This window comes from Mytilus galloprovincialis, chromosome 13, assembly GCF_965363235.1.
Source record: "Mytilus galloprovincialis chromosome 13, xbMytGall1.hap1.1, whole genome shotgun sequence".
Classification (NCBI taxonomy): domain Eukaryota; kingdom Metazoa; phylum Mollusca; class Bivalvia; order Mytilida; family Mytilidae; genus Mytilus; species Mytilus galloprovincialis.
Window position 1 is genome coordinate 39,941,767 of NC_134850.1, and position 15,101 is coordinate 39,956,867.

Consider the following 15,101-nt stretch of genomic DNA (forward strand, 5'->3'; position numbering starts at 1 on the left):
CAACGCATAAGTATAGTAAAAGAACAATATGCTGTCAAGATATATAGAGATGAAAATTTACAAAATATTGACAACTCTGAAATTGAATTTACTGTTGATGACCAGTTATTTTTCGAAACTTTACTCACAGAAATACGCGGTAAAACTATTTCATATGCCTCTTATAAAAAAAAGGCGGGTATAAAAATTGAAAATGAAATTATTTCAAAATTAAAACAATTACAAGAAAATGCTCTAACTGTAGAAAATCTGGAAGAGATTGATCAGAAAAAAGCAGAACTTAAAATGTATAGACAAAAGAAGGTTCAGGGACAATATGTTAGGTCAAGAAGTCAGTGGATTGAAGAAGGAGAAAAACCTACCAATTTTTTTTTTAAATCTAGAGACTAGAAATTATATAAATAAGACTATTCAAAAACTTACTTTAGAAAATGGTTTTATAGTGGAAGAACAAAAAGAAATCTTAAATCAGACAAAGGTGTTTTATGAAAAACTTTATAGAAAACAAGATTGTTTGAAAAAGGTTGATTTTTAACACAGGACTTTTGTTATGACGAGATACCGAAGCTTAGCGAGGATGAAAAGCAGTTATTGGAGGGAAATATTATTTATTTCTGAATTAACTGCAGCATTAAAGAGGATGAAAAATAACAAGAGTCCGGGGTCTGATGGTTTCACTGCAGAATTTTTCAAATTTATTTGGATTGATGTTGGTAAATTTGTCCTTAAATCTATAAATTTTGGATATGGGAAGGGCCAAATGTCTGTCACCCAGAGGCAGGGAGTGATTACATGTATTCCAAAAGATGGTAAACCAAAACAATTTCTTAAAAATTGGAGACCTATTACTCTACTAAATTCTACATATAAATTGGCATCAAGCTGTATAGCAGAGAGAATAAAATCTGTTTTGTCAAAATTAATAAGTTCGGATCAAACTGGTTTTGTTCCAGGTAGATATATAGGCGAAAATTGTCGTTTAATATATGATATTTTACATTTTACTGAAGAAAATAATATTCCCGGAATTATCTTGCTGATTGATTTTGAGAAGGCATTTGATTCCATTCGTGGTCATTTCTTTATGATACATTAAGATATTTTAATTTTGGTGAATCCGTTATATCCTGGGTTAAAACCTTCTATAACAATATAACAGCTGCGGTGACACAAAACTGTTGTCTGTCAGAATTCTTCACTATAGAGAGAGGCTGTAGACAGGGAGATCCTTTATCCCCTTATATTTTCTTGCTATGTGCAGAAATATTAGGCATTTTGGTAAGAAATAGTAGGGAGATAAAGGGTATTACTATAGATGCTACAGAATTTGTACTTTCTCAATATGCGGATGATACATCATTGATATTAGATGGCTCGCCAGAATCGCTCGATGCATCTCTTCGTGTTCTCCAATTGTATGCTGAAATCTCGGGACTTAAGATTAATATAGAAAAAACAAGTGTTATTTGGATAGGTAGCAAAAAACATAGCCAGGATCAAATTTGTGTAAAGTGGGGATTGAAATGGGGCTCCAGTACATTTAAGTTGCTTGGAATTACGTTTTCAGTCGACCTAGATAGAATGATTAATTTAAATTATAGGCCAGTTTTAGATAATATAGACAACACTTTGAAAAAATGGTCAAAACAGTATCTCACCCCCTTTGGAAAGATTACCATTTTAAAAACTTTGGTCATAGCTAAATTAAATCATCTGTTTCTATCTATCCCTAGTCCAGATGAGAATATGTTACGTAATTTAACAAATAAAATGTATGCTTTTATCTGGGATAATAAACCAGATAAGGTCAAGCGAGATCTTTTATGTCAAGATTATTATAAGGGTGGTTTAAAAATGCTAAATTTAAAAGCATTTATACAGGGACTAAAACTTACATGGGTAAGACATCTGTATAATTCGAACTCAAAGTGGGTGAGATTAGTCTCTATTGTGGAGCAAATAAATTTTATTGAAATAAGTTATATTGGGCCTATTAAAAGGTCAACAAATAAATTTTGGCAAGAAGTTTTTGATGCTTGGAAAACCCTTAATCAAATTACAAAACCAAGATGTATTGATGAAATTCTATCGTATTCTTTATGGGAGGTAGAAAACTTTAAAATTGGTGGTTCAAGAGTCTACTATAAAAACTGGGCAAATGCGGGAATTTGGACAGTACAAGATTTGTTAGATGACCAAGCCAAAGTTATGTCATTTCAAAATTTCCAACAATTATATCAATTTAGGCCAAATAGTTTACATTATTATGGAATAGCGCACTCGCTTAATAAGTGGTTAAACACGATCAATATTGAAGTAAAGGAGAAAAAAATTCATGCAATACTACCTTTTAACATAAGTATCTTTTTTGAATCAAAAAAAGGTTCAAGGGAAATGTACAAAGTATTGATTGAAAAATATGTTACATTTGCTGCAAAGGAAAAATGGGAGAACCATCTTAATATGACTGGTATTAACTGGAAAAAAATAAACACTTCGTGTACAAAATATAGTAAAAGCACTAAGCTTTGCTGGTTCCAATATAGAACTATCCATAGAATTTTGGGGACTAATTCACTACTTTACAAGATGAAAATAAATAGTAACAACATATGTACATTTTGTAAAGAAGGACCAGAGACCATAGAACATTTATTTTGGAGCTGTCCGATGGTTGCAAGTCTCTGGCATGCACTTAACATCTGGATTTTTGAAATGACAAATATTGAACTGCCTTTGAATATTATGATTATTTTATTTGGTATCTACGAAAATGTTAAATTGAATTTTGTTAAAAATAAGATTATTCTACTTTCAAAATACTACATTTACAGAACAAAACTACAAGAAGTTTTGCCAAATCTAAATGCTTTATTTTTACAGAACAAAACTACAAGAAGTTTTGCCAAATCTAAATGCTTTAAAAAACTATTTAAAGGAACACTTGAACTTAGAAAAATACATTTCATTTAAAAACCTCTCTGTAGAGGAATATAACAAATACTGGAGTCCCTGGGCCCCTATCATAGAATAAATAATAAATGTTAAAATTTGATTGAAACACCACTTATGTATATTGCAAGAACACATAAGATTTCAATGTTATAAGATATTTATTTATTTTCAACCTATTATTGCACATCATATATATTCAATTGTTGTTTTATTATTTAATACTTCCTTTGTGTGAAAATGTCATTCTGTATACCTTTGTTCATACACGTTGTGTTAATCTATTTGTTACAATAAAGAAAATTCATTATAAAAAAAAGAAATAAAACTTCACAAGTTGAAACAGTAACCTATATAGCTATAAATTAGAATAAAACTGATTTTCGATTGTAAAATTATTGCGTCATTACTTATTTCAGATTTTGAATCCCACAAGTGGCATGTACTTTCGACTGCCATTTTTTATTGACTAAGATAGACAGTTTTCGTGCCTAAGTTCGGATTGTTCTCTGCGGACACTCCGGTTTCTTCTACTAGTAACACCTGGCTTGCATTGAAAAAGCTAATAGTGATTAAAGTAGCGTTGAATAGCAAAAGTCAATCATTACTTATCTCGGACGTTTTCTACACAAATGATATCAATTGTTAAACAAGAATCTATCAAATAGAACTTTTATATCATTAAAACAATTTGTCTGCCTCACTCAACAATCAATCTGCATGATATTTGTAATATTTGCCACTGAACATGAGGCAGTGTTAAAAAAAATACTGTTTTTGAATACTTTAAAATCAAATACAGTTATACCTTTATACATTTACATCGATAGTTATGGTTAAAGATAAATTTTAAAAAATACAATGAAGGGGTTTTGAGGATAAATCAATATAGCCATTGAGGTTGGGTTTGCGCTTTAAGGTCATTTTGTCTATCCTATGTTAACCTTCTCTTTAAGATTTAAACTTAATTAAACTTTTTCAAGTTTTGTTAGTTCGTTTTCTTACTTTATGTCGACATCCGTATTTATAAACTATCTATTTTTTTAATTATGGAAAAGGGTGTGTTTCTGTCCAATAATTGAGCAATTTCAATGAATTAGTCGTTAAATCTCGTTTTGATTGCATCATTCGGTAGCTAAGCAGACATGTCCTTATGGGTCAAAAAATTGATTCATTGACAGTCTTTGTAAAGATCCTATGTGAAAATATGACAAAAAAAACATCTATAGAGATATGTCCCTGCTAAACTTAGATCTATAGGTTTAAGCTCTTGAGTTCCCAGTGAATTTTTTTTTACTTTCACCTATTTTAGGTATACAATTACTAAATCACCCGAAAGTTGAAAATCTGACGCACATCTTGACATGTACTCGGTTGTTTATCTGTTCTGATCTGCTTAGACAAGAAATGAAGTCATTAGGCGCATAGGAAAAGTCTCACTTTTAAAGCTGCGGTTTTTCTATTACGCGTTTTAAATAGACACAGTTGCCTGTCATTCAACTTTGACAAATAGTTCCACAATCCCAGCATAACAGCTTCAAAGAAAACAAATGGTGAAATAATTCACTGCAAAAGAAATAACACAACTAATAATTCTATGCCATGCATTTTGTACGAAAAGACAGAGTAATGATAGTTACATACATAAGAATGACAGGAACTATATTTTAAGACAACCGAATACGAGCGACTAAACATGTCATTTGTGAAAAAAAGACCATTTATTCTTTTTTCTATTTCGTTCTTAGATCTTCTCTAATGCTTTTCTCACTTTTAAGCATGCAATAACATCTTAACTGCATGTGCAAAAATAGATATGTGCATCAAAAAGAAGTTGGCTAAATGTCAATGATACAGCAACATAACGACGAAAATATAACCATAAAAGAGGGGCGAAAGATACCAAAGGAACAGTCAAACTCATAAATCTAAAACAAACTGACAACGCCATGGCTAAAAATGAAAAAGACAAACAGAAAAACAATAGTACACATGACACAACATAGAAAACTAAAGAATAAACAACACGAACCCCACCAAAAACTAGGGGTGATCTCAGGTGCTCCGGAAGAGTAAGCAGATCCTGCTCCACATGTGGCACGCGTCGTGTTGCTTATGTGATTACAAATCCGGTAAATAGTCTAATTCGGTAGGTCACATTCATGAAAGGGAAGGGGATTGTAGTTACGACGTAAGGAACATATCCGATATCATTTGTGAAACGGTTATTCCATAACGGTCAACCAACTCGTGATGGCGTCCGTAAAATTTACGAAGGGATGATTTCAACTTCACCATTTGGAACTCTTGGTTTAATAGCTTCCTTGTGAGCAGTAACCCTCTATCAAGAAAATCATGATAGAAAATGCAAGCACGGGAATATCGTATCAATTGGGAGATATATACCCCGTATGCAGGTACTGCTGGAATGTTGCTACTTAGAAATAGAAAGTTCACAATTGGAAAGCTGAAATCATCTCTTTTGTCGTAAAGTTTTGTTTTCAACCGACCCCCGTTGTCAATTTCTAGATGTAAGTCAAGATATGAAGCCGACTTAACTGTATCTGTAGTATCCTTTATCTCCAATTCGATGGGATAGAATCGTTCCACAAAGTCACCAAATTTTGAATTGTTTAGTGAAAGAACGTCATCTATATAGCGGAAAGTAGAGTTAAAGGATATTGCTAACTTCTTATCTTTCTTCCTAAGAAGTTCCTGCATGAAGTCAGCCTCATAATAATAAAGAAACAAGTCGGCAAGTAGAGGGGCACAGTTTGTTCCCATTGGGATGCCGACAGTCTGTTGAAAACACGTCCTCCGAACGTCACAAATATGTTGTCAATCAAGAAATCAAGCATCTTGATAATATCATAAGACACGTTTGTGGTAAAAACAGATGCGAGTTTTCATCAATGAGACAGCATCATAGTAACAAAAGATATTATGATATTCACTTGACCGATGCTACCATTTGTTGTTTTTCTCAAATTTTTCTAAAACCTGATATCTTTAATTTACACAATGGTTACACAACAACAAAACTGTATATAGAACAAAAATTGTAGACAGTGAAGAAAAGTTTCTTTCGTTAGGAAAATTATTGCTTCATTCATAATTACAGATTTTAAACCCCGCACGTGAAAGGTGCTTTCGACTCCAATTTGTATTGACAAGGATAGCCAATTTTCGTCCCTACGGTCGGATAGTTCTCTGTGTACACTGCGGTTTCTTCCACTAATAAAAACTAATTGCCATGAAAAAGCCAATAGTGATGAAAGTTTAAATAGAAAAAAAACAATCATTGTTTGTTTTAGACGTTTTCTACACAAATGATTGCTTGTTAAATAAGAATCTATCCAAAAAACTTGTATATCACTAAAACAATGTGTCTGCCTCACAAAACAATTTATAAGCATGATATCTGTAATATTTGCCATCGAACATGAGGCAGCGTATGATAAAATAATGTTTTTGAATACTTTGAAATTAGATAAAATTGAGAATGGAAATGGGGAATGTGTCAAAGAGACAACAACCCGACCAAATAAAAAACAACAGCAGAGGGTCACCAACAGGTCTTCAATGTAGCGAGAAATTCCCGCACCCGGAGGCGTCCTTCAGCTGGCCCCTAAACAAATATATACTAGTCCAGTGATAATGAACGCCATACTAATTTCTAAATTGTACACAAGAAACTAAAATTAAAATAATACAAGATCAACAAAGGCCAGAGGCTCCTGACTTGGGACAGGCGCAAAAATGCGGCGGGGTTAAACATGTTTGTGAGATCTCAACCCTCCCCCTATACCTCTAACCAATGTAGAAAAGTAAACGCATAACAATACGCACATTAAAATTCAGTTCAAGAGAAGTCCGAGTCTGATGTCAGAAGATGTAACCAAAGAAAATAAACAAAATGACAATAATACATAAATAACAACAAACTTCTAGCAGTTTACTGACATGCCAGCTCCAGACTTCAATTAAACTGACTGAAAGATTATGATTTCATCATATGAACATCAGGCACAATCCTTCCAGTTAGGGGTTTAGTATCATACCATCATAACATATATGAGAAGAACATAACCCGTGTCATGCCAACAACTGATTTTAGAATAAATGTATTTAGTTCCGATGCAAAGACCTTATCAGTGACTCAATACTAACGCCAAAATATGCAATCTTTAATGACTTGACAACAGTATCGTAATTATATCCCTTCTTAATAAGTCTATTTAAAGGTTTTGTAAGTTTCTGAGGTGATTTAGAGATACATTTTTACCTAAAGACATTTACGCTGCTAGTAAAAGTTTAAAAAAAATAATGAGAGGTTTAACTAGCTATAAAACCAGGCAGTTTGATCCGACATTTGCTTCATAAGAAAATGCATTTACCAAGTCAGGAATATGACAGTTGTTATCCATTTGTTTTATGTGTTTGAGCGTTTGATTTTTCAATTTGATTAGGGACTTTCCTTAATTTTTAAATTTTCATCGGCGTTTATCCTTTAGTCTATTCGTTCTTTAATCTTCTTTAATGCTATAATCGCTTTATCAAGCATGAAATAACACGTTTTCTAATACCTTTTTTAATACATCGTAATATGCAATGCTAAAAAAATATCACCTTAAGGCTTTTAATCAATATTCAAAAGGCTAGGAATCTATAATACCGAATATAGAATATACATAGATACTTGTTTGTACCAAACTGACCAGTACGTATGATGTTGGTGTCACACTATGAACGAGCGTAAATGTAATGTTGGTACTTACACTGATGTTTAAATTACACGTTTCAGTTTTATAGAAGTTAATGTACACATATTCTGAGAGTCTTTGTTATACATGCACATGTCAATGTTTACATTTTCAAATATTGATTCTTATAATCTGTTAAATAAATGGTTGAATGTGTACTTTGAAAAAATGTGATTTTGCTAAAATTTACCAAAGGTAGGCTAGACTTAACAAATGATTAAACTGCTTTGAAATGTTTATTAAAGATACCTTCTGTTTGTATTTATTCTTACTTGAAGATCAAATGCGATACAATTCAGTACACTTTGAAGACACTTATGGTTATCATAAGTATAAAATCTTCTACATAAAATGAAAATTAAAACCCCATAAACAAAGATGTATTATGTAAGATTAATTGTTTTTCTATTCAATCTGAAGGTTGACATTCTAAAAAAACATAAGGGCACATATATAATTATGGCATCCACTCCATTTGAGTTAGGGTGTTTGACATACCAGTATCGTTTAGATATTTGTCTACCGAGAAGACCGTATGTTGACATGTACAGTCATTGTTGTCCTTGCTTTTTTGTTTGGTTTATTTATACCGCTCAAAAGTATTCTTGATAATGATACTATTTCTATTGCATATCAATGAGAATTGAAGAATGCATTTGCAGTTGAGAAGCAAGATAAAAAGTATGACACTTCGTGAGCAGTATGTATAAACTCTGAAATATAATATTTCTACTTTTTATTGCGTATCAGATTTATCTAAAAGCAGCGTAAAATGCTGTATAATTATACAGAAAAAATAGAGTCACAATACTCAAGTGCATTCAAAATTGATTGATCCATATTAAAATATTTATAACTGGCTAGTCGTCCAACAAAATGTATATTTCTCTGCTAAAGCTTTATATTGTTCATACAGTTCCATATTTCTTTTGTTTGGAACAGGATAGTAGGGATCACCATCGCTACATGTTGTCTCCGAGATAATCGTGGTGTGTGGCGAATCTTGATTGAGGAGATGTTTGTAATCTATTATCCTGGTAAATGGAGTTTCGGGACCTAGATGATTAACGTGAGCACATGGCTGGAAGAATGTAGTATTCTTCAAGCGTTGAATTTCAAAGTTTACGGATCTATACTCTAATTTAGGATAGCAAACATTTGTGAAGAAATCATCAATATGTCCAGAATATATAATGGTACAGTTGGAGATAGTAGAAGGATCAATGCCAAAATAGTCACATGACAGGCGTACTGTTATATTTTCACGGTCAAGGATGTTTTCGAGAATTTTTGTATAACCATCAGTAGGAAGTGCTTGATATTTGTCACTGAAGTAACGGTCATCGAAATTATTTCTTACTGGTACATGTATTATAGCTAACACTGATGCATCCAATTCCTCTGGGTACCTCTTCCATTGTTTAAATGTATAATGCTTAAATATTTTTTCATACAAGGTTTCATCTACCCTTGCCGTGGCCATTTGATATCCATTATCAATATGTTCATGCTTCAATTGGTTTCAGGACAACCAGTCATCTGCTTCTTGTTGATTTGTTAAATGCTGTCCACATAACATATTAATAGTTGTTATGTTTGGTGGCAATGGTATGTATTGTCCATCAATTACTAAGCAACACAAACCCCATCAAAAACTGGGGAGGGGGGGTGATGTCAGGTGCTTCGGAAGGGTAAGCAGATCCTGGTACACATGTGGCACCCGTCGTGTTGCTTTTTATTAAAAATCCGGTATATAGTCTAATTCAGTAAGTAACATTCGTGAAAAGGGAAGTGTATTGTAAGGAAGGTGAAAAAGACAATATGCAATAACATTATAGTTAACAGTATACATGTGATCTTGTACAAGTGTTTTGTGAGTTTATTTACAACCACTGGGTCGATGCCACTGCTGGTGGAATATGACCAAATATTTATTCCCTGAGGGTATCACTAGCCCCAGTAGTCATCACTTCTATGTTGTCATGAATTATCATTGCGTTTTGAAATACTAAGGGTTTTCTACCTCAGGAATAGATAACATTAGAACAGTACACGAATTTACAACGAACGTTGCTAACGACAAAAACATAGTACAAAGAGAATGAATCGTGCAGTGTGAAAATTCTGAGGTCAGTAAATGTCTGTATTATGTATTTCAAACAATGCCATCACAAAATACTCCGTCGCAATTTCTTTACTGCGTTACCTAACCTAACTTCCCATACGACGAAAACTCCGTTATATTGACAACCTTGGGTAAATTTCCATGAACTACAGATTTATAAAGCTCTATATAGAATGAATTCAATATACAAATATATTTTTTAGAGGAAAAAAGGTTTACTAAACAAACATTACATATATAACACATAGCTGAGAGGGTGATAGCGCAGATATTACCCGGGAAAACATTGTCAATCACGGCGAAGCCAAGGTTGACAATACTTTTTCGAGGGGTAACAATCTGGTCTATCACCCTCTCAGCTATGTGTCATTTAATGTATTATACTGAATGTCCTATCATCATTGTCTTTTACAGATTTAATTATTTTAAAAGTTTTTTCAATGACAACGTTACGGGTATTATAAAAAATAACAAAACTTAATATTAGCAAGAGGTTTTTTTTTATTGTGACAGTCAAATAATAAATTATGAGTCAAAACGTAGAACTTAAGCATTGTATTTAAATACTTGATGTAAATTCAATTCATTGTCCTTTAAATAATCGAGTTTTGATTTATCATGACGAGAGGGTAACATTAAAACAAAATTGTCACCCGCTCAGCAATGTGATAGAATACACACCCTCGTATAAGTCAATCAAAACCTGGCATTTTAACGTGAAGTGTAATAAATATTAATATCTAATTATCGATTATTACCGCGACTGGTGTGAAATTTTATGACATATTCTATAATAGTGTGTAATTTCCAGTGCTATTCAGTCTCAATTTTGTAGAAATTCAATAAAAATCTACATCATATTTATATAGCAATCTATTAGTATATATGTCGTGTACATGTTATAATTGTGTACAGGTTATTACTTGTACAAACATTTTATACAAGTGATTACTTCTATGAAGCCATTATACAAGTTATTACTTATAGAAATACAATTGTACAAGTAATAACTAGTAAAATTTTTACTGAGAAAAAGATTACTTCCATGCTTGTACAAATCATTATATTTGATGTTCTCAAGAAATCGTTTCCCTTTTTTGAATAACAAATATATCATGAGCAAAACTTAAAAAAGACAAGCCAAAACTTGAGTGTTAAGATGGAAAACAGTGTAGAAAAACAATATCAAGAAATAATTAACCCTAATAATTCGCTTTCACACGGGTAAGACAGTATAGAGAGAATATAAGTAATGTAAGGGAAGCCAAGATAGATTCCAAAAAGCCAACACTTCAAAGATATTTCTTAGGACAGAAAGGTGTTATAAATGTAGCAGTAATTGAACAACACATTCCCAAATGAGACGAAACTGTTTATATTGTGCAGTTGATGAACTTTACCCTTTGATAAGAACAGCACATGTCAAAAGATGATTAAAAAGATTTAGAAATTGGAGACATTGAAATGGTAGACAGAGGTCTGATTGACTGTAGAAATATCAAAGGAGTTATACTGAATATTGCGGAAAAATGAAAAATAGGAACACAAGTTGAAATCATGATTGGTTTAATGAGTCGAAATCAAATTGAAAAGGATTTGACAGAGTTGGATATACCAGAAAGCACTGATGTTAACGTCATGGAAGTAGTACAAGTGTTTTCTTTGAGTGGTGATTCAGATCATGTTCACTGGCAGTTGTCGGGCAGGCTGTCTCCGGCGCAGAGATCATATCCGTTCTGTTCAATACTTTGTAACACTACACTCAAGGTGGCATGGTAGTATTTCCTGGCCCATAAAGGATAATGATAACTTTTTTAGAATTTTCACCACTTTCTAACACAGCAAAAAAATCTACAGTCAAAGTTCACTGAAGTACTTTCATTTTACTATTCAGAAATGAATGTAAAACAATTCAAACGAGAAAACAAACGGCCATGTGTATGTACAGAAATGAAAGAAAGAAATATGTAACACATCGACAATCCACAACCACTGAATGACAGGCTTCTGACTTGGACATGCAGATGCATAATGTGGCGGGGATAAACATGTTAGCGGGATCCCAACCCTCCCCTACCTGGGACGGTGATGTAACATTAAAACATAATAAAGAACTATAAAAACCAGTTGAAAAAGGCTTAACTCATCAGATGGATACGATCAGAAATACTACACAGAGTGGACGTGACCAGATTCTTGTATATCCCATGCAACAACAACAATGAAAACCCACTAAGTTCAGAATACACATTTGAAAAAAAGAAAAGAAAAACAAACGCAATATAGATTTCAAAAATCCATGTAGTTTCTATGACAAGAAACAAATAAATAAATAGATACGAGAAAACAGTAAAAGGAAAATAATACCCGACAATTGACAAAAAAATTTCCCAGACTTACTAAATCAAAGAAAGGAGTTTTTCAATAAAACATTTTCTTTAAATCAAAAGTAGAAGCACATACAACTCAAAGATATTGTGTTGTACAAGTTATTATCTTTTTCTCAACAAAAAAAAGTACAAGTAATTACTGGTACAATTATATTTGTACAGGTAATAACTTGTATGATGGCATCATACAAGTAATTACTCATACAAAGCTTTTGTACAAGTAAGAACCTGTACAAGATAATAAAATGTACACGACATTTTTACAGATCTCTGGGTAATTATGTGATTTTGACCAGACCAAAGCGTTGAATTTAAAACCTTGAATCTTGAGCACCAGCACAAATTGATGACAATGACAGCATTATCACAGAGTAAAGGTATATTTTTTTCAATCACACACATAACAAGGGTTGGTGGTGTTTTTTTTGTTGTTTTTTTTTTGTTGTTGTTTTTTTTTTTTTTTTTGCACAGCTCATTAATTATCATTTTGTTTATGAAAATCACATATAAAGATATTGATTCCTTCAAATGTTAAAACTATATTTTAAACGTTTTATGGTACCTAATTGATCACAATTGAATTTTTTAAATTATGATTTTTACAATAGATAATATTGTCTAGTGAAGGTCGCATATAAAGAACGTCTATGTATAAATAGATATATTCTTTATATTCTTAAATGGAATTTATTTTTAAATGTTATGTCTAGTTAGTCCATATATGTTTGATATTGTTGTTTTTTTTTTCATTTGTCTATATATCTCAATATCTAACACTTAAATAAATTAATCATCATCGTTTGAGTATTTGGAGTTTCAAAATACCAATTAGAACTCAAGAAAAATGGGCCAATGGTGTATAGGTTAACATTTTTTTTTAAACAAAAAAAGACATTTTAATTCTCAATAAATCATGTTCACTGTCGGTTTATTTACTTGTTCCAATGGTGCACAGGTTTACAAAGTAATTATTTCAAACATAACAAGATATTTTAATTGTCAGTCAATCATGTACATTGCCAGCTTTTTTACTTGATTTTGTTGAGATATTCCATCAGAAATTGGAAAGTCTTTTTTTTTTTTTTTCAATTTAAAAATTCACCAATTGACACTTCTTTTATAAATGTGAATGTGTTCATCTTAAGAGTATGAAACGTACCTGCATCTCTTAGAAAAGAATATGGTGTTTCTAGAAGTCTTGTGTTAATTATGAACATATTTAATGAATATTGGAAAGCCAGATATGCTTCATATAAAACTAAAACCGCAACGGTCTAGATTTAATATAAGTGCAATAAGTGTATGTAGTATAATTAAATCTTCTTTATATAGAATACTTCAGGTTTTGTTTAAATCTTCTTGATTGGGTAAAAATAGTCATTATGTTTACTGTCAAAGGAAAACTTTAAATAGAATACGATGTCGTCACGATTATTTGAAGCAGGGAGAAGGGAAGTATAAAATCTTACTTTCAGTAAAGAAAAACTAAATACCAAAGTAATGTCGGCAGTCAGATTAAGATAGCATAGACATAGCGTCGATTATTGATTAATTAGATGCATGTTGAAAAACACATTGAACAATTACAAACGATTTTCTAAGAATTGACCACAGAGATGACTGAACAAGCAGAAAATTGCGACAACAATCTAACTAATCAGGTTAGTTTCATTGATTGTACAATAATGCGACTTTAGATATCGTATTTTTTAATATACAGTTTTCAGATTGTATAAATCCATTTCTAAGATACAAATCAAGGTCAACATAAAAGCTGACAGTATTTCACGCTTTTCAAATGGCGAGAGTCTTTGCGAATTGCGGATAATGCAAGCATATCGGGGACTCTTCTTAATCGATCGTCGCTTTCGATCTCACTCCTTTCAGGTTGCACTTTGTAAATACAGCTGTTCTCAAAACACGCCTCTTTTGGGGAGATCTTGAATATTAATAGAAACTTAATTTTGTTTACATACTGGTTTCCAGTTATGCTCTTTGTGTTCCATCTTACAGAGACATAACTTGGGAATGTTACCAGTAAATAAACATGTGCATATTGTTTACATTGAAATCTGTGGTAACTTTTCATTCAAGGTAGAGGTAGTTATGAAAATTAGTGTTAGTTTAAACTCTGAGAAGTTAAGGGCATATAAACGTTGAAAATATGCCGCACAGCCCTATATTTTGACCTTTGAAAAAATTATGGTGCATATGAACTTTCAATTCTAGGATAAGATTTTTTTTCAAACTTTCATAGTAAATAGTTATCAAAGGTACCAGGATTATAATTTAGTACGCCAGACGCGCGTTTCGTCTACATAAGACTCATCAGTGACGCTCAAATCCAAATATTTATAAAGCCAAACAAGTACAAAGTTGAAGAGCATTGAGGATCCAAAATTCCAAAAAGTTGTGCCAAATACAGCTAAGGTAATCTATGCCTGGGATAAGAAAATCCTTAGTTTTTTCGAAAAATTCATAGTTTTGTGAACAGGAAATTTATAAAAATGACCACATTATTGATATTCATGTCAACACCGAAGTGTTGACTACTGGGCTGGTGATACCCTCGGGGACGAAACGTCCACCAGCAATTGCATCGACCCAGTGGTGTAAATAGTTATCAAAGGTACCAGGATTATAATTTAGTACGCCAGACGCGCGTTTCGTCTACATAAGACTCATCAGTGACGCTCAAATCCAAATATTTATAAAGCCAAACAAGTACAAAGTTGAAGAGCATTGAGGATCCAAAATTCCAAAGAGTTGTGCCAAATACAGCTAAGGTAATCTATGCCTGGGATAAGAAAATCCTTAGTTTTTTCGAAAAATTCATAGTTTTGTGAACAGGAAATTTATAAAAATGACCAC

General features: G+C 32.2%; 1 protein-coding gene across 1 annotated transcript; it reads right to left on the bottom strand.

The window, feature by feature from the left end:
• Positions 1 to 8,565: 8,565 nt before the first annotated feature.
• Positions 8,566 to 9,198, bottom strand: LOC143057533 (UDP-galactopyranose mutase-like). The gene has a single exon (XM_076230845.1). It carries the CDS (start codon positions 9,196 to 9,198, stop codon positions 8,566 to 8,568), a length of 633 nt encoding a protein of 210 aa, XP_076086960.1.
• Positions 9,199 to 15,101: the final 5,903 nt, after the last annotated feature.

What these genes read in the sequence shown, in the direction of transcription:
- LOC143057533 (XM_076230845.1), bottom strand. Translation starts at nt 9,198, where the DNA reads ATGGCCACGGCAAGGGTAGATGAAACCTTGTATGAAAAAATATTTAAG.